This window comes from Budorcas taxicolor, chromosome 20 (genome assembly GCF_023091745.1).
Source record: "Budorcas taxicolor isolate Tak-1 chromosome 20, Takin1.1, whole genome shotgun sequence".
NCBI lineage: Eukaryota > Metazoa > Chordata > Mammalia > Artiodactyla > Bovidae > Budorcas > Budorcas taxicolor.
In genome coordinates, this window is record NC_068929.1 from 54,418,908 (window position 1) to 54,440,632 (window position 21,725).

The window sequence follows — 21,725 nt, forward strand, 5'->3', positions numbered from 1 at the left end:
TCATACATATCCCTAGTGGGTTCAGTGATAAGAATCTGCCTGCAATGCAGGAGACATGGGTTCAATTTATGGGTCTGGAAGATCCCCTGGAGAAGGAAATGGCAACCCACTCCACTATCTTGCCTGGGAAATCCCATGGACAGAGGAGCCTGGCAGGCTACAGTCCATGGGGTCACAAAAGAGTTGGGCATGACCTAGAGATTAAACAGCAAAAGGGATAACCGTACTAAGTGAAGTAAGTCAGAGAGAGAAAGACAAATATCATATAATATCTCTTACATGTAGAATCTAAAAAAAGTGATACAAATGAACTTATTTACAAAACAGAAATAGACTCATGGACTTTGTTTTCTAGTCAGAGGGGAAAGGGAGGGAGATGAATTGGCCATTTGAGATTAAATTTAAAGGATAAAATATATTGTATATAAAATAAACATATAATAAGGATCTACTATATAACACGGAGAAGGAAATGGCAACCCACTCCAGTGTTCTTGCCTGGAGACTCCAGGGACGGAGGAGCCTGGTGGGCTGCCCTCTCTGGGGTCGCACAGAGTCAGACGCGACTGAGCGACTTCACTTTTACTTTTCACTTTCACGCACTGGAGAAGGAAATGGCAACGCGCTCCAGTGTTCTTGCCTGGAAGAACCCAGGGATGGAGGAACCTGGTAGGCTGCAGTCTATGGGTCACGAAGACTCAGACACGACTGAGTGACTTCACTTTCACTTTTCACTTTCATGCATTGGAGAAGGAAATGGCAATCCACTCCAGTGTTCTTGCCTGGAGAATCCCAGGGATGGGGGAGCCTGGTGGGCTGCCGCATATGGGGTCGCACAGAGTTGGACACAACTGAAGCAACTTAGCAGATATAACACAGGGAACTATATTCAATTTCTTATAATAACCTATAGTAGAAAAAATATATAGAAGAATATATATATGTCTAACTGAATTACTTTGTTGTATACCTGAAACATTGCAAATTAATTATACTTCAGTAAAAAAAAATAGTGATCTCTGTTTTACTCTTAAATGGTTATTAAATTTAAAAAATGATTGCTTCTATTTATGATAAACTTGCTTTTTGTAACTGATACTTTATCAAGTCAGTAAAAAACACGGATATTTTATCCATTTTAACAGGTTAAATAGCAGTGATCATTTACTAATATAATTCTTTTAATGACTTTTCTCTCTGTTTCCTTCAATGTTGGCAGATATAATGAGAGTTTTGATGACTATCATCATGTAATTCTATCAATGTAATGTATCTTTGTTAATCTGTTTTATAGGTCCCTTTAGATGGAATATAATATAGCAGAAGCATTTTCATCAAAAGGATTAATGCCTGCATTATCATTTCTGCAATAAAACAGAAAACTAAGTGGTGGAGGCCACAGACACCTCAAACCTGGATTCCACAATTCTACATTAAGTGCTGGAGTTTTTATTACTCTGCTGTAGGAAAGCTTTTGCCAATGCTTACAAGGAACTGTTTATCCCTGCTGCTCTGGGTCCTGTTTGATGGAGGTCTCCTAACACCACTTCAACCTCAGCCACAGCAGACTTTAGCCACAGAACCAAGAGAGAATGTTATCCACCTACCAGGACAGCAATCACATTTCCACCGAGTTAAACGTGGCTGGGTATGGAATCAATTTTTTGTGCTGGAGGAATACATGGGCTCCGAGCCTCAGTATGTGGGAAAGGTAATGACATATTTCTTTTGCCAACAACTTGATAGCAAGGGGGCTTATTCAGTGTGTATTGTGTATGGATGTTTTGCACAGGAGTTGAACAAACCAGTGAGTAGAACACTGGAATTGAAATCAAGAGACCTGGTTTCTCTTCCTGACTCAATGACCCGGGTAAGCTTTGGAATATCATTTCATCCCTCTTTGCTTCAAGTCTCCTTGGTTATTTTAATGAAGTTAGTATGTATTATAATCCTATTTTTGACATTATTCACCAAAGTCATGAAGTTAATATGTGTAAATGTAGCTAAAAGTGTTACTATAGCACATTATTGGCCATACCCCTTCTGGAATTGTTTACCAGCAAGAAACACAGGAAAAAATCAGGAGGTATATGAATTCTAAATTGTTCATATCTTTGAATGACCAGAATACCTATATTTCCCTCCCCTTAAAAAATAGGACATACCATTTAGATTATGGTTCTGGTGTACAGATGGTCCCAGATTTACAGTGGTTTGACTTAAGATATTTTTAACTTTACAATGTTGCAAAAGCAATATGCATGCTGTACCTATACAGCCAATCTGCTTTTCACTTTTACTACAGTATTCACTACATGAGATAGTCAGCACTTGATTATAAAATAGGCTTTGTGCTAGATGATTTCCTGACTGTTGGTTAATGTAAGTGTTTTGAAAATGTTTAAGTCTGTCAGACTAAGTAATGATATTCAGTAAGATAAGTGTATTAAATGCATTTCGACTTAACGATGGTTTCAATTGACAATGGCTTTATTGGGATGTAGCTCTGGTCTAAGTTGAGGAAGATCTGTATTTGATTTGGTTTGCTTATTCTTTAAAGTAATTCCTTTATTATAGGTTATTTATTTATTTATTAATTTTTGAATGTGCTGGGTCTTCACTGCTGCATGCAGACTTTGGTTGCAGCAACTGGGGACTAGTCTATAGTTATGGTCCGCTGACTTCTAATTGTTGTGGCTTCTCTTGTTGTGAAGCATGGGTTCTAGAGCACATGGGCTCAGTAATTGCAGCTACATGGGCTTAGTTGCCTTGTGGCATGTGGGATCTTTCTGGACCAGGGATCAAACCAGAGTTCCCTGTATTGTCTAGTAGATTCTCAATCACTGGACCACCGGGAGGCCCTCTTTATTATAGGTTTTGTAAGGTATTTATAAAGGTGTTTATGGCCAAAGTAATAAATGTTGGAACCCAAATATATGCACATCAATCTCAACACCATATGCAAATTTTAATCTTGTAGTTTAAGAAAAAAATTTTTTTCACAAAATAGCAACTATGTGTTTCAACAGATTTATGCTTTACTGGTATTATTCTTATGTCAGCTTTGAAGCCATAGCTATCATAGACCTTATCAATGACACCAGAATCTTTTTCAGGAAAATGCATGTTTTATTTAGTTTTATTTTGCTAATTCCCGGGTTTTTTTTTTTTTAATTTTCTAAAAGATTTTACTATGGTTTTAATAAAAAGTGTTTATGCTGAAAGAGAGTTTAAGATAAATCTAAAGCAGAAATAGAAAACCATAGTCAAAACAGTATTAGGAAACTGATATAATAGATTATGTCTCTGGAATATTAAAATCCCTAGAGATTTGTGAAAATCTAAACTAATGAGAAACATGATGAGTCTTATGATTCTAACACTGGCTTAAATGAAACAAATTTATTTAAGAGCTAAATTCTTTGCCCTATGATTTTAGAATTTACCTCTTAGAAATATATTTTAAAAATATTGAATAATATAATGAAGAAGGTCTTCAACTAGAACCTTTGTTGAAAATGAACACATAGATTGCCCTCGTGTTACCAAACACTGTGATTGATACACAGTGAGGCTGAACAAACTAAAATGTTAACATTTGGAGCAGAGAAAGCTTTATTGCAGGGCCATGCAAAGAGACAGGTGGCTTGTTCCCAAAGAAACCTGAACTCCTGAAAGTTTCAGCAAAACACTTTTAAAGGCAAGGTGAGGGAAGGGAGGGTGTGGTTAGTTGTAAACTTCTTGGTGTAGGAATCCTTTGTCCTTGCAAGTGTCCACATAGGTAAGGTCAAGAGGTTCCTGTAAACCTCCAAGACAAATGTTATCCTCTGTTCTGCAAGTTTTTATCTCTATATGAAAGGATTCTTAAAGGCCAAGGTCTTAAAAATGGGCTATGGTGTATATTTCAGGCTATAGGCAGGATTCTTTTGCAAATGGTGCAGAGACAGTATGACTAAGTATAAGCAACAAAGCACAAAGATTAAAAAAAAAAAAAAAATAGACCTAATATGGAGTCAGATTTGTTCTCCACAAATGCACTAGGGTATATGGGGCCCTATGATGCTTTTGAATTGTGGTGTTGGAGAAGACTTTTGAGAGTCCTTTGAACTGCAAGGAGGTCCAACCAGTCCATCCTAAAGGAGGTCAGTCCTGAGTGTTCATTGGAAGGACTAATGTTGAAGCTGAAATTCCAATACTTTGGCCACCTGATGTGAACAGCTGACTCATTTGAAAAGAGCCTGATGCTGGGAAAGATTGAATGTGGGAGGAGAAGGGGATGATAGAGGATGGTTCGATGGCATCACTGACTCAATGGACATGAGTTTGGGTAAACTCTCGGAGGTTGTGATGGACAGGGAGGCCTGGCGTGCTGCACTCCATGGGGTTGCAAAGAGTTGGACATGACTGAGCAACTGAACTGAACTGATATGGGGCCCTGAGCAAATATTTTCTGTGGGGTACCTATATACATATAAAATATGCTTCACATCAAATCAATCTTTGAGTATCATTCTCACAGTCCAAATTTTAGTGATCTTGCAAAAAAACACACAGTACCATTTAGCAGGAGCAATCTAAGAATCAGGATCTGGTCTTGTTGCCCCAGGCAACTCCATAGATGCTAGTTCTGAGGTCCTTATTGTACCTGGTGAACCCTAAAATTGAGTAGAAAATCAGAGAGAACCATAAAGGGGAGAACCATCTACTGGTGTCCAACCAATTTCAACTGAGACCAGGGTAACCGACTCAGATGGCATTGCTCCACAAATAGCCCTGAGCACAAGCAGGGCCTTCAAAACTTTTGAGGGAAGCACCCCAAAGCATGAATGTCCCCTGATGTTACTGTACATTGTTTCCACTTATAATATTCTCTGTATGATCAAATAGTATAAAAATCAGTAAAGTTTTCATGATAAGATAATTTTATGTCATAGTACACTAATTTCTTGTGAATTGATTCAGTGTAAGGATTGGGTTTTGAAATCCAAGACAAATGGAGAGGAAGCATACCTCTAGAGCTTTTGTCTCCTGAGTGTCAGTTATGTCACCTCTGCTTGTGATGGAAGCTGGACATCACATTGAGGTTGCTGGCAAATGTCTGCCGAGAAGCCATTCTGACTTTAATTAAAGCAGATCCTTAACCTTTACTTGCCAGAATTTGAGGTGAGAAAGTTGGACATTTTGTTGAAATTTTAATGAAACTGACTTTTAATCTATCCTAGCTAGAGTAGAATTTCACTCCCAGTGAACATGATTAAAAAGATCTAGGAACTACTTATAGAAGTTTTGTTTAATACTCTTGAATTCTATTTTTATAATTGATATGAGAGTATGGAATTCATCCAAATCATTTAAGAGATGAATCAGTATTTATAAATCGATTAGCAAGGAGCAGGTCTAAGATCTAATCCATTATGAAATTAAAACATTATTTTCATAGGTGCTTGGCTCCCCATTTGTAAAATATAATGAAAACTTATGGTTCTCAGGCAATGTATGTTTCTAATGCAAATGAAAAAACAGTTTCCAAGATTTCCTTTCCATGCGGAAACTAATTAAAGTTTAATTAACTCTGTCTTGATGATTCTAGATACGGGAATAGTAATATGATAACATTGGGGCCAATTCAAGCCATTATATGTAAGTGTGTAAACATGTATAAATATATTTGTGCTCCTGCTCTTTCTAGAAGGCTTTGAGACAGTTCATGGTAAAACAAAGTACTATAGATAATATAGAATTCTATGTTATAGGAAAAGGAAAATGCACAAGTGCCAAGCACAATAGTCAACTGAACCATTATAATTGAGATTCAGATTTAATGTATATTTCTTTGCAGCAAGAACATACATAATGTATTGTTCAGTTGCTAAGTCATATCTGACTCTTTAAGGCCCCATGGACTATAGCACTCCAAGCTCCTCTGTGCATGGGATTTCCAGGCAAGAATACTGGAGTGGGTTGCCATTTCCTTCTCCATGGGATCTTCCTGGACCAGGGGTCAAACCTGTGCCTCCTGCATTGACAGATGGTTTCTTTACCACTGAGCCATCAGGGAAGCCCCAAAACATGGAAATTCCACTTACTGAGAGAAAAAAAAAATTTCCCTACCTTCAAGTTTAAAAGAATTTCTTCCTGTAGAAATTAATGAGGAAGGAGTGAGTGGCTTAATGGATATTAGACTCAACAACTGTTACATTTAATATTTAAAAGGATCAGATGTGATTGTTGACATCCTTTCAAGAAAGACCAAACTGTGGCATTGCTTATAATGACTATGATTTAATACGCGAATAAATCCCAAGGTTGTCCAGAGGTAAAACCAATACTTTTTTCAAATAGATATTTTGGATTTGCTACAACACCTGGATATGTGTAAAATACCATATTGCAGAGCAACACAGAAACTAATTTGATAAGCAAACATGTTTAACACATGTATGACTTATTGCTCAGTCACCTCAAAAAAGTATCATTAAAGGAATACACAGATGTGCCTGCCCATACACACACACAAACACACACACACACACACACACACACACATGAGCAAATTGCTTATGCCATCAAGTATAACTGGGTGCCTTTGTCTCAATTCAGAAGAACTTGTTAGCAGAAATTTTTAAAATGAAAGTATTTAATATGGCATATGGCATAAAGATTCAATATTGCAGTATATCTAATCCTTAATTTGAGAGGCATTTATTCAACATATTTCTAATTGAGAATGTATTATCATTTCAGAAAGTGTTAAGCCTTGTGGGAGTAAAGTATGAATGTCTTTAGATTGCAGTTATAACAGATAAGCTTTATTGAGTGTCTTAGGGCACTAATTTCATTTCTTTACTTACATAAATTCATGTAATCTTCACAACAGCACTATCAGGACAATTATTGGTAGCTCCATTTTGCTTATCAGAAAACTGAGGCACAGGAAAATTAAATAATTCTCCATGGCCCAACACCCAGTAAATACTGAAACTTGGATTTTAAGTTGGGTAAAGCAGGTAGTTTAGGTTCATGGCACCAGAAAATATCACATTTTATTATCATACAAGCATCTTAGGGGCTAAAAATAATTTTAATACTCTGTCAAAAGTACTATGACAAAGATCCTATTAAGAGTTGTAGAGACAAAAGAGGGTCTATGACTATGCTTAAAAGAAAAATTCAAGAAAAGGTTCACAGTTGATGAAGTACCTGAGATGAATCTTGAAAGATGTCTTTGTTTTTAGGAAGAGATAGTCTGAAGAAACGTGCAAGGTGAGCCTCAATAACTATATTTCAAGTAATCAGAGAGTGTGAAATCAACGTTTCAGAGTAGGTTATGGAAAGTTTCAGAGTAGGTTAAATAGAGAAAATACCGAGGCTCAAGTCTGATGTCAAGATTAATAATACTTATTATTTTATTTAATTTTTTAAAAATTGAGATATAATTGACAAAGAACAGCAGTTCCCAGTGTACAACATAGTGTTTTGCTATTGTATACGTTGTGAAATGATCTCCCCAATAAGTCTAGTTAACATCTATCGTTATGCATAGTTACATTTTTCTCTTGTGATGAGAACTTTTAAGATTTACTCCCCTAGCAACCTTCAAATATGTAATACAGTACTATGAACTGCAATCAGTATGCTGAATATTGCAGTACTACCTGTTCTTAAAGGTGTCAGTATCCCCAAAGTGTCTTGGTTGAAGATGCACATGGAAGAAACTGCAGTTCTAGAATGATCACTCAGTGATCTATTTAAAGGACACATTGGAGACCCCAAAACAGACATGGAGATAGGAAACATATGTAGGAGAAGGTTACAGGAGAATTGACTAGGGAGTAACAAAGGAAAAGCAATATTAAATTTGATCATTTAAAAGGTAGATAGATAATAAAATTTCAAGATCCATTGTTCAAGAGAATATGGAGGATGAGACCAAAAAAAAAAAATTAGTGGACAATCACATGTAGAGAATGAGAGGGAAAAAGAAAACAGAATGGTGCAGATTTCTGACTTCTGTTTTGCTAGTATCCTGTATAGATTTGGTTCTAGAGTGAGAAATAAAAGAAAATAAAACTTCTAAGAGTTGCTTAGAAGTACCCAGGTGAAGTATCTCACAGTTGTTTAGTTACATGAACCTAGAGTTCACAAAAGAGGCCTATGGTAGAGATACAGGATCAGGAGATTGATATACAGATGGTGGTCAAAATCACAAAAGTGGTAATCACATCAAATGGTAATGAGCTAGGAAAAGTTACAGAGAAAATATGAGAACCCTGATTTTTAACTGCAAAGCAGATGAAGAATAGATCAATTTAATGAATAAGAAGTAAAAGACAAAGAGAGTACAGGAAATATAGCTAAAAAAGTTTTAAGAATAACAAGTGACAATGCCAAATTCTACAGATCAAATGAAACAATGACTGGAACGCTTACAGATTTTGTCAGATAGTGAATCAGAAGTAAATGTAGTCAAAGTGATTTTCATCATTTTCTCTAGAGTTTGAAGAAAGGAAAAAAGGATGAGTCCAGCCTGTAGATGCCATTTCAAAAGTACAGGTGAAAAAGATTCTTCTGTGCTGGTTTGATCTGACAGAGATTCTATTAGTGTTTTCCAGAGAAACAAAACCAACAAGATGTATATATATGATTTAAGGAAAACAACTTTTAAGTGGTAAAACTAACCAGCAGTGTGCAATTCTCTTCATCAGCAAGAAACTGTTAAAGAGGAGGAAAAAGAGTAGGTGACTGTACCAATTAATTATTGCAGGTGTTTTGTTGTTGTTGTTGTTGTTGTTTTTTTTGGAGGGGATCATTGTGATGGAATAGAGAGAAGAGTACTGAAAAAACAACTAAGAGAAACCAGGATGAATCTACAAACACTAAAGTTCCAAAGAGATGTACCTATAAAAATATATGCTTTGCAATATACATAAATACCTCGGAGATATTATGGGTTCAGTTCTAGATCACAGCAGTAAAGCAAACACTGCAATCAAGTGAGCCACATGCATCTTTTTTGGTTTCCCAAAGCACACAATGTTAGTTTGCACTATGCATAAATCTATCATGTACAGTAGAATTATATTTAAAATAACAATGTGCATACTTTAATTAAAAAATACTTTATTGCTAAAAGATGCCAACTGACCATTATCTCAGCCTTCAGCAAGTCGTAGTAGTACTATCAAAATCACTGATCATAGATTACCATAAAAATATAATAACAAAAAAGTCTTAAAATTAGGAGAATTACCAAAATGTAACCCAGTGGCAGGAAATGGGCAAATATGTTGGAAAAAATGGCACTGATAGACTTACTGGAGCAGAGATGCATAAACCTTCAGTTTGAACAAAGTGTATTATCTGACAAGTGTAATAATGTGAAATGCAATACAACAAGATATGCTGTGTGTGTTCATATGTATATATGTATGTGTATAAATACACATGCACAAAAATTCAAGGCTGTGGCAACAGAATTTTAAAATTTAAAATTTTATCTATTTATTTTTAAATAAGTACAAGTAGAATTTGGTTTGAATTAGTAAAAAAAAGATAAAAAATAGAAATAATATAATAGTGTATTAAAGTAGTTATAATTGCATTGAAAAAAATAATTTATCTATCTTGAAAATCTTCCAAACTAAGACAGTATAATGATGCTATTTTAACTCATGTATATATCCCTTTGTATCCAATAATAATGGAAGTTATATCAAATTTATACTAAGATATTTAAAAGTTGTTTTTATGGCTCAACATCTATGTATCTTTTCTCTTTCTCTTTTTTCTTTCCCTCTCTTTTCTTCTTTCTTTTCTTCCTCCCTTGTTCCCTCTCTTCCTCTATTTGTTTCCTCTCTCTGTGCCTATCTTTGTTTCTTCCTCATTTGTGAGTCATGTAGCTTTCAGTTCAGTTGAGTCACTCAGTCATGTCCAACTTTTTGAGACCCCGTGGACTGCAGCACGCCAGGCTTCACTGTCCATCATCAACTCCAGGAGGTTATGCAAACTCATGTCCTCAAGTTGATTATGTAATCCAACGATCTCGCCCTCTGTCATTCCCGTCTCCACCTGCCTTCATCTTTCCCAGCGTCAGGATCTTTTCCAATGAGTAAGTTTTTCATATCAGGTGGCCAATGTATTGGAGTTTCAACTTCAGCATCAGTCCTTCCAATGAATATTTAGGACTTATTTCCCTCAGGATTGACTGGCTTAATCTCCTTGCTGTCCAAGGGACTCTCAAGAGTCTTCTTTGACACCACAGTTCAAAGCATCAGTTCGTCAGTGCTCAGATTTCTTTGTAGCCCAACTCGAACAACCATACATGACTACTGGAAAAGCCATAGCTTTGACTAGATGGACTTTTGTTTGCAAAGTAATGTCTCTCCTTCTTAACATGCTCTCTAGTTGGTCATAGCTTTTCTTGCAAGGATCAAGCGTCTTTTAATTTCATGGCTGAAGTTACCATCTGCAGTGATTTTGGAGCCTCAGAAATAAAGTCTCTCACTGTTTCCATTGTTTCCCCATCTATTTTCCATGAAGTGCTGGGACTGTATGCCATGATCTTAGTTTTCTAAATGCTGAGTTTTAAGCCAACTTTTTCATTCTCCTCTTCACTTTCATCGAGAGGCTCTTTAGTTCTTCTTCGCTTCCTGCCATAAAGTGGTGTAATCCGTATATCTGAGGTTATTGATATTTCTCCCAGCAATCTTGATTCCAGCCTGTGGTTCATCCAGCCCAGCATTTTGCATGATGTACTCTGCATATAAGTTAAATAGGCAAGGTGACAATATCCAGCCTTGATTTACTCCTTTCCCAATTTGGAACCAGTCCATTGTTCCATGTCTAGTTCTGTTACTTCTTGACCTGCATACAGATGTCTCAGGAAGCAGGTAGGTGGTCAGATATTCCCACCTCTAGAATAATTTTCCACAGTTTGTTGTGATCCACACTGTGAAAGGCTTTAGCATAGTCAATAAAGCAGAAATAGATATTTCTCTGGAACTCTCTTGCTTTTTTGATGATCCATCAGATGTTGGCAATTTGAACTTTGGTTCCTCTACCTTTTTTAAATCCAGCTTGAACATCTGGAAATTCTTGGTTCATGTATTGTTGAAGTCTGGTTTGGAGAATTTTGAGCATTACTTTGCTAATGTGTGAGATGAATGCAATTGTGCAGTAGTTTGAACACTATTTGACACTGCCTTTCTTTGGGATTGGAATGAAAACTGACCTTTTCCAGTCCTATGGCCACTGCTGAGTTTTCCAAAGTTGCTGGCATATTCAGCAATTTAAAACCATCATCTTTTAGGATTTGAAGAAGTTCAACTGGAATTCCATCACCTCCACTAGCTTTGCTCATAGTGATGCTTCCTAAGGGCCACTTGACTTCACATTCCAGGATGTCTGGCTCTAGGTGAGTGATCGCACCATTGAGGTTATCTGGGTCAAGAAGATCTTTTTTGTATAATTTTTCTGTGTATTCTTGCCACCTCTTCTTAATATCTTCTGCTTCTGTTAGGTCCATACCATTTCTGGCCTTTATTGTGCCCATCTTTGCATGAAATATTCCCTTGGTATCTCTAATTTTCTTAAGGAGATCTCTAGTCTTTCTTTTTCTATTGTTTTCATCTATTTCTTTGCACTGATCACTGAGGAAGGCTTTCTTATCTCTCCTTGCAATTCTTTGGAACACTGCATTCAGATGGGTATGTACGGATTTCCTTTTCTCCTTTGCCTTAAGCTTTTTTTCTTTTCTCAGGTATTTGTATGGACTCCTCAGACAACCATTTTGCCTTTTTGCATTTCTTTTTCTTGGGGATGTTCTTGATCACTGGCTTCTATACAATATCATAAACCTCCATCCATAGTTCTTTAGGCACTCTATCAGATCTAATCCCTTGAATCTATTTGTTACTTCTATTGTATAATCGTAAGGAGTCATACCTGTATGGTCTAGTGGTTTTCCCCACTTTCTTCAATTGAACTCTGAATTTTGCAAAAAGTTTATGACCTGAGCCATAGTCAGCCTCCAGTCTTGTTTTTGCTGACTTTGTAAAGCTTCTCCATCTTTGGCTGCAAAGAATATAATCAATCTTATTTTAGTATTGACCATCTGGTGATGTCCATGTGTAGAGTCTTTTCTTGAGTTGTTGGAAGAGGGTATTTGTTATGACCAGTTCATTCTCTTGGCAAAACTCTGTTAGCTTTTGCCTTGCTTCATTCTATAATCCAATGCCAAATTTGCCTGTTACTTCAGTTACCTCTTGACTTCCTACTTTTGCATTCCAGTCCCCTATGATGAAAAGGACATCTGTTTTTTGTTTGTTTTTTTTTTGTTTTTTTTTTTGGTGTTAGTTCTAGAAGATCCTTGTAGGTCTTCATAAAGTGAAAGAAAGAAAGCGAAGTCACTCAGTCATGTCCAACTCTTTGCGACCCCATGGACTGTAGCCCACCAGGCTCCTCTTTCCATGGGATTTTCCAGGCAAGAATACTGGAGTGGGTTGCCATTTCCTTCTCCAGGGAATCTTCCCAATCCAGGGTTTGAACTCGGGTCTCCTACATTGCAGATAGACACTTCACCATCTGAGCCACCAGGGTAGCCATAGGTCTTCATAGAATCATTCATCTTTGGCTTCTTCAGCATTACTGGTTGGGGCGCAGACTTGGATTACTGTGATATTGAAGGTTTGCCTTGGAAATGAAAAAATATCATTCTGTCGTTTTTGAGATTGCACCCAAGTACTGCATTTCAGACCTTTTGTTGACTATGAGGGCCACTACATTTCTTCTAAGGGATTCTTGCCCACAGGAGTAGATATAATGGTCATCTGAAATATAGTTTTGGATTAATTATAGCTTTGAAGAATTGGATAATTTGGAGAATTTTGGATGAATTTTAGTTTTGGAGAAGCCCATGATGTAGTTTTCATGGTTCAATTTACTTCTAAAGTGTGAGCTTTCAAAATGAGAGTCATTTCTGCTCATTTGAAATTCAAGGTTCCTCACACCAGATCAATCTTCATATAAGATTTAAAAATGTATTCATCCTCTTGACTCCTGCCTCACATATTTGGGAGACTTTTGCAGTATATTCAAGTGTCCTAAATTAAAGTCTTGTTTCTAATCCATTCTACTGTCAAATGGATTGACCTTGCTGCTAATCAAAGCATCTTTAGCTACCTGCTCTTTCTGTAGCAAAACATCAGAGGAAACCATTAGGTAAGTCTGATATTTTATTACACATCTTGATTCTTAAATATATCCCTGAGTTTTATAATCTCTCTCAATACATGAAATTGTCATTGAAATAGTCATTTTGGTGTATGATTAGATGGCAATACATCTAAAAGGACAGTTGCTGCTAAAATAGAGGTTGAACAAACTGTCAGCGCTCATTGTATGTGAGTTCTTCTCTCCCCTTTACAATTTATTTCATGTTTCTAGCATGCTAGTTGTTTCATAATAGCTGTGCCATAAGGTTTAATGGGTTTATTTTAATTGAATTGGCAGGACCTTGAAAGAAAGTCAACTATCTTTAAATCAATATATGAATCATTAACAAAAACATTTCAAAACTAACATGGGTAACATTAACACTGTTTCTTTTTCTCCTCCTTTCTTTTCCTCTGCTCCTCCTACTGTTTTTCTACCTTACCCCTAATTATCTTTCAATCCTTCCTCTCCTTTTAACCATTTCTCTGCATTATTTAGGGATTTGCCTGACTGGTTACTTAAAAACTAAGATAAAGAGTTAGTTTTGATCCTAATTTTTAGGTCTTATAATAATTATCCATATGAAAGTGCTTAAGTACACATGTCAATCCACATGACTAAAAGCACAGCAGAGTATCATATACCCAGATTATATTTTCACCAGAAAGAGCCCAGATTCATTTGTCACAAAATTAACAGTACAATCCATTGTGTGTATTTATTTATGTGTGTTTGCTGTGTGTGTGTTTCCAAATGTTTTTAGTATATCAATTAACCTAAAACGAAACAAACATTAGTTGGATTCTTTGGAAAATCGTGCTCTCTGTGGGCTAAACATTGATGAACCACTGTGATGGTGGTGTTTTGGTCCTTGTGTCCAACTTTTGGGACCTCATGGACTATAGCCGGCCATGCTCCTCTGTCCCTGGAATTTCCCAGGCAAGAATACTTGAGTGGGTTGCCATTTCCTTCTCCAGGGGATCTTCCTTATCCAGGGATCAAACCTGGGTCTCCTGCATTGCAGGCTCATACTTTACTGAACCAACAGGGAAACAGCAAACCACCACTCACATGTTATAGCTATTAAGATATTAAGATGTTAAGATATGGGACCAAGTGGAATGATTAGAGAAGTGCCCTGAGAAAGAGTACCTGAATGAAAAGATAACAGAAAAAGAAGGTACAGAATGACCTGAATAATAAAGATTTCAAATATAATGTTCTCATCGTCTAACAACATTGCATTTATGAATTTATGCCACTCTAACCACGTTTGTAATATAGAGGGATTCTTTTGTATATTTTAAACATAACAGATATGTGAGAAAAATTCCTTTCTCGGCTCTGAAAAAAATCAAACCCGCTGTCATAGGAGGTACTATCTATATATGTTTCGTTGTTCGTAAGGAGCAGCATCATCTATTGCTGCTGACATTTAATCAATGAAACTAATATATAAAATTACTTTTATGAAAGCATATGTTTTCTGCTCCTGGACTTTCTCATAAAGATTGCATATATGAGATTTCCTATATATCATGTAGCGGTGTAACCACTATAGACTTTTAATGTTCACTCATTCTCTATATTAAAGAATGCTGCTGTGCTGTTGCTGGTGTCCTTGGTTTCTGTCAACTGTTGGGAGTGGCTAGTGTTCCACAGGTTCATGAATGCTGGAAGAAAACACGAGATGTTTGGATCAGAGAAAAGGGACATTTTCACTCATAGCAGAGCAGGCAACTGGAGTATTAGCATCTTTGAATCAGTTCCCATGGCCTCAGGTAGCAGTGGGCAAAATGGATCGGTCAGGTGGATGCCAGCATATGCAGTGGGTTGCATCACAAGAGGAACCCTGATAATTCCTGCCATTTTGGGGGGAAGGAGACATTATAGTTATTTTATTGCATTGCAAGCATTATGTGCACTTTGCTTCAGAAGAAGACACTATATCTCAACTTTTCAAAGTTGTAGCTATATACAATTCTTGAAAATACAGTCTTGAGGAAATGCTTTCTGCATAAGACTTGCAGGAACAAAAGAGAATGGGGGATCTTTCAATGTGATATAGTATGTTGATTCACCAAAGCAATAACATGTAATGCACATGCGTGCTCAGTCACAGTTGTCGTCGACTTTTTGAGACTCCACTGAATGTAGCCAGCCAGGCTCCTCTGTCCATGGAATAGTTCAGACAAGAGTGCTGGAGTGGGTTGTCATTTCCTCCTAGAGGGGATCTTCCAAACCCAGGGGTCAAACCCATGTTGCTTGAATCTCCTGCATTGGCAGGTAGATTCTTTACCATTGCGCTAACAAGTAATGTAGTGACTTTCAATAAAGTTACAAACAATTTAAATACTTTCTTCTGCCAGCTAACTAAATTGTTTTGTCAGTGGTCAAGTGATAGCTCTCTTTCTCTCTCTCTCTTTCATTCTCTTTCTTTTTATGCAACATAAAAATAAATCTTTTTCACTTCCATTTTGAAATTTTGACTTAGAATCCAAAACATAAAGGAGGAGTGGAACTGAGTGTAAGAAGAAATGTCCCAAGTCTGCTTCTGACTCTTAGTGATGTTGGTCTCCACAACTAAATTCTCAATAAGTATAACTTTTTCTATATACATACTAATTTTTTATCTTCAGCTCAGTTCAGTTCAGTTCAGTTCAGTCACTCAGTCATGTCTGACTCTTTGCAACCCCATGAATCGCAGCACGCCAGGCCTCCACTGTCCATCACCAACTCCCGGAGTTTACTCAAACTCATGTCCATTGAGTCGATGATGCCACCCAGCCATCTCATCCTCTGTCGTCCCCTTCTCCTCCTGCCCCCAATCCCACCCAGCATCAGGGTCTTTCCCAATGAGTCAACTCTTTGCATAAGGTGGCCAAAGTATTGGAGTTTCAGCTTTAGCATCAGTCCTTCCAAAGAACACCCAGGACTGATCTCATTTAGAATGGACTGGTTGGATCTCCTTGCAGTCCAAGGGACTCTCAAGAGTCTTCTCCAACACCACAGTCCAAAAGCATCAACTCTTCGGTGCCCTTATCTTTCAGCCACTGGGTATGAATAATTGTTTAAAATATAACTTCCTCATAATTATATAAATAGTCTCACTCCTTGATTAAAGTTACTTTTCTATCATAAACGGTGACATTATAATAAGGAATGAACGGCTCATATAGAATTACATTTCTTTTGATTTTACAAAGTATTCAGTGATATTTAATTTTGAAATAACCTGTGATAGTTTGAGATTACTTATGGGATTTTATGATACTTTCAGCCAGCTATTTTAAAGGATACAATGTTGTAAATCAAAATGTTTTCAAAGTGATAGGCATTAAAATAGGGCAATGATATTTTCTCATAATATAAAAGGTTCTAAAGGCAATTCTCTGTTGAGTAGACTTATAAACTAAACAATAAATTTGGAGCTTTGACAAGATGGAGTCATAGTTACGCTGGCCATGTCAACTACTATTGCAAATACATTTCAAATAGCAACTTTTGAGGCCATTTTAAACAGTGTTGTAACTTTAAAGAAAACACAAGGAAAACTATACATTGAAAATAAAGCCAGGCAATAAGAATGGTTGAAAACATAACCCATCAGTAATTTTTCACTTCAGTTAAAACATTTGAGCATCAAATAGGAAAATATTTAAATTATTTTATTATGCATTAAATTATTGTGATCAAGAAATTCCTTAAAATGTTTCTTTTGCTTGATAGCTATATACAAATTAGAACACTGAATGCTTTCTCAAGTCTATAGCTGCATTCATATATGCCAAAGAAATACATGGAAACTAGTAAAAGCTTAATTTCTAACAAATGATTGAAGAAAATATGTTTAATTAAACACTCAGAGCTTCTTAATCCATTTAAAGCCTAGCTTTAAAATTATTCTGAAAATGAAAGTGAAACCAAAAATGATATAAATATAACCCTTTCTTTCTTCTCTTTCTTTCTTTTTCCCCCCTGCTTCCCTTCCTTCCTTCCTTAGCCAAGATCTTAAGAGAACAAATGGGGAAATTTAAGGGAAAACTAGAAGCTAATCTAACAAATAAAAACATTAAATATATGTACAAAGATGCACTAGACTTCTTTTCTGATAGTATCATTGAAGACTTCCCCAAATCCATACATATATTTTCTAATATCAAGGAATAACTTCAAGGTACACAGTTTGTAGATGTTTGCATATCTCCGATTCCCTAGAGGACCCAGAGCACTGAGTGATATATTTGATCACCTTTCTGCACTTAATGACTGTACCTTCATCATCACCTCATGAAAGCTTGTTGCAAACACTATGTGTTTCCAATTAAGTGAGTGTTTATAAATATCTGGCTCTTGTGGATCATGAAAGAGCAAGTCTCCACCCTCATGGTTTGGAGTCAGAAATAGCACAAATGAGGAGAGGATGGAGGAGAGTTATTTCAGTGACTGGTTATTCCTGAAGAAATCCTCATCCCGTGTCCCAGTGTCTGTACTGACAAGCTCCTTGGAATGCACTCCTTTCCATGATCCCACTGGTTTACTTTTCCTGGAAAGAAAGAGTGGTTCTGATACTAAATTGTGTTGAAAAATCTTAATTGCACATTTTTACCCCCTAATAGTAATAAGTATCTAAGCATCTTTGAAAGCATTTCTGTGTTTAATGGGTGCCTCTGCTCATGCTTTCCTTCATTTCAAAATCAAGGTGTTCTTGAGAAATATTTAGTGCAACAAAGAAAAACATAAAGATTAACAGAAATCTTTCAAATATGAGTTTCAATCAGAAATTGGCAAAGTTTGGCTTACAGACCAAATCCAGCCTGCTGTTTTTGAAAATAGTTTTATAGGAACACAGTCATGATTGTCTACATACTGTCTATAGCTGCTTCCACACATGATAGCAAGGTTGCATATTTAGGACAGAAATCTATTATATCACAAAACTTAGAAAACTGACTACCTGGTTCTTTATAAAAATTCCTTAGATAATTATCCTTGATACAACAAAATTTCTGTATGGACTTTTGACCTTGTACGTGTGGATGCTCAGAATTGCCCGCTCAGTCCTGTCTCTCTATCTTGAAGATTCAGGATGCTCATTCTCAGAAATGAGTCTCATGGGAGAGAAAAGGCAGGGTGCAGTGAAAGAATCTTGCCCTCTTTTGTGGCTTTTAGTAAACTTCCTACCTCAGTATCCTCATCTTTTGAGTAGGGATGATGTGGAAAGAAATAAGAAATAAGATGGAAGTTGTGTGGACAACTTAATTCACATATGGGACAATGTGTGAACATCCTCAGCCAAGTGTCGTTAATGTTACTGTGATACCCTCACAATGAATTTTTACCTCGTGTAGAAACTGTAATGTTTCTGGATGGAATGGGAAAATTTGGGTTTCACACAAAGGTGTTTAGATTATCAGAATGTACTTTTCACTCCTTGAAACAAGAGAACCAGAGAGGAAAGATTTGTCATATTCTATGGAAAAAGACATAGATTCCCATTGCCACTGCGACTCCTTAGTTTCCCAAGAATTTCCCAGCATCACAAGCAGGCCCTTGTTCCAAGCTCTTGTTCTTTTATTTAAGGGTATTCAAATGGCCAGCACTGCAGCATGAAATAATCTTGGCCACACAGTCATAATAAGTGGGAAAATTATTACTAGAATTGCTTAAGTTCATATTGTCAGGAGTAAAATGATTCCTATCATAAAGCACAGATGACAAGAGCTGATTCAAAGTTCACAATATATGAAGAAAGTTGTGTTAAAAACCAAATGTATTCATGTGAACAGTGGACAAAATCAAGACACAGAGACTTGTAACATGCTAGATTAAATCAGTATTAATATGCATAGTGAACAAAATCAGTTAAACACTATTTAACAGACTCTGTTTTCATTTCTTTGGTTGGTTTCAACACTTATTTGTTATGTATAACATCTGGCTCCCTTATACTCTTTACAATCAACAATTGCAAATAAACTTCTCAATTCTACACAAATTTAAAATTTTGCAGTTTATGGAAGAAATCTAGTTTTCATAGTATAGAATGTCAATGTTTAATTCAGCATTTAGAAGTGCTAGTTATGACATATTCTTATCAGTATTTGCAAACAAGCTTTCATTATTAATTTGCCGAGTATATTTGTAGTCTTTGCCTCCACTGATAAGACACACAGTCTTTCATTAAATATCAAACTTTAGTTTTTATATGGGACATTGAATACTTTTGAGAAATATTTAGCTTATTTTTATCAGCTACAAAATGATTATTTTATTTCTATCAGCCAATCAATTTTGAAGTATAGATTGTGAGAAGGTGTTAGTCGCTCAGCCATGTCTGACTCTTTGCGACCCTTTGGACTGGAGCCGGCCAGGCTCCTCTGTCTATGGAATTCTCCAGGCAAGAATACTGGAGTGGATTTCCATTCCCTCCAGGGGATCTTCCCCACCAAAGGGTCGAATCCGTATCTCCTCTTGCAGGCAGATTCTTGACCATCTGAGCCACCAGGGAAGTAGTCAAGAAGGGAAGAAATGGGAAGCTGCAGGCCAGGCCACCCTGGTGGTGACACTAGGTGGCAGTGTTTGAAGTATCAGTTCAGTTCAGTTCAGTCGCTCAGTCTTGTGTGACTCTTTGCCACCCCATGAATTGCAGCATGCCAGGCCTCCCTGTCCATCACCAACTCCCAGAGTCACTCAGACTCACGGCCATCGAGTCCGTGATGTCATCCAGCCATCTCATCCTCTATTGTCCCCTTCTCCTCCTGGCCCCCAATCCCTCCCAGCTTCAGAGTCTTTTCCAATGAGTCAACTCTTCTCATGAGGTGGCCAAAGTACTGGAGCTTCAGCTTTAGCATCATTCCCTCCAAAGAAATCCCAGGGCTGATCTCCTTCAGAATGGACTGGTTGGATCTCCTTGCAGTCCAAGGGACTCTCAAGAGTCTTCTCCAACACCACAGTTCAAAAGCATCAATTCTTCAGCGCTCAGCCTTCTTCACAGTCCAACTCTCACATCCATACATGACCACAGGAAAAACCATAGCCTTGACTAGACAGACCTTAGTCTGCAAAGTAATGTCTCTGCGTCATATTTATACTTCAAAGTGAAAAGTGAAAGTGAAAGTCTCACAGTTCTGTCTGACTCTTTGTAACCCCATCAACTGTAGGAATTTTCCAGGCCAGAATACTCAAGTGGGTAACCTCTCCCTTCAGGGGATCTTCCCAACCCAGGGATACAACCCAGGTCTCCTGCATTGCAGGTGGATTCTTTACCAGGAAGCCCATATATTTCAAGTGATGCCTTTTTATTAATGGCTTAGGTATACATATTACTGAGTGAAACTTTTTGTGTCAAATAATGATCAAGGGCAGCTATTAAGTTAAAAAGTGACTAAGGAGAGGAATATTTCGGTTCAATTAAGTAGAATAATTACTTCCCGAAAAATAATTATATTCTCAATATGCTAAGCTTCCTGGGTGAGAGTTCAGAACATTAAGTAAGATATAAATGTCTAAGTGTGGGTAAGGACTATGAGAATTTTAAGATAAGTAAAATGTGAACATGGATAGAAGGGAAGAAAAATATCCAAAATGATATGTTCCCCTTATGTTATGGGCTTCAATAATATGGGCCTACACAATCAGGTCATCCTTGCTTGCTATTTTGAGATGATAAGAAAACAAGACCCAAGTACCAATTGAGCAGGAATTCTAGTCCCTTGCACCTGTCATGAAGAAGCTGGCCTTGCAACTGCTTCTGTAGGGAGTGAGGAGCAAACTGCACTGATGTCTGTCCCAGATTGAAGTGCAGAACTTTCTAATTTTTTATTTTTACTGTGATGAGTTTGTTGCAGTGCAAAAGATCTCATTGTGGTGGCTTTTATTGGTTGCAGAAAATGATCTCAAGCGCCCATGGACTTCAGTAGTTGCAGCACAAGGGGTCAGCAGTTGTGGCACACAAGCTTACTTACCCCTTGACATGTGGAATCTTAGTTCCCAGACCAGGTATTGAACCCCTGTCTCCTGCTTTCCAAGACAGATTCATAACCATTAGATCACCAGAGAAGTTCCTCTCTGTTTACCTTCTAGGACTAGGGCAGGTTTTTGTGAAACAAAGGAATAGGTATCTTCCTTTCAGCCATAATCCAGTAAGGGATAGGGTTAGATGCCTGATGTAAGGATATTTTTTGTAATTAATTAATTTTTTATTGACGGATAATTGCTTTACAGAATTCTGTTGTTTTCTCTCAAACCTCAACATGAATCAACCATAGGTATACATATATCCTCTCTGTTTTGAACCTCCCTCCCTTCTAGGCTGATACAGAGTCCCTGTTTGAATTTTTTAGCCATACAGCAAATTCCTGTTGGTTATCTATTTTACATATGGTAATGTAAGTTTCCAAATTACTCTTTCCGTTCATCCCACCGTTTCCTACCCTCTCCCCATGTCCACAAGCCTATTCTCTATGTCTGTTTCCATTGCTGCCCTGTAAATAAATTTTTCAGTACCATTT

The 21,725-nt window shown here is 37.0% G+C and overlaps 1 protein-coding gene across 1 annotated transcript in view; it reads left to right on the forward strand.

Moving 5' to 3' along the window:
* Positions 1–1,480: 1,480 nt before the first annotated feature.
* CDH12 (cadherin 12) overlaps positions 1,481–21,725 on the forward strand; it is a 326,694-nt gene continuing 306,449 nt past the window's right edge. The window contains exon 1 of the mRNA XM_052659007.1: positions 1,481–1,711. Within this exon, the coding sequence (XP_052514967.1) occupies positions 1,481–1,711 (231 nt within the window). The remainder of the gene's footprint in view (positions 1,712–21,725) is intronic.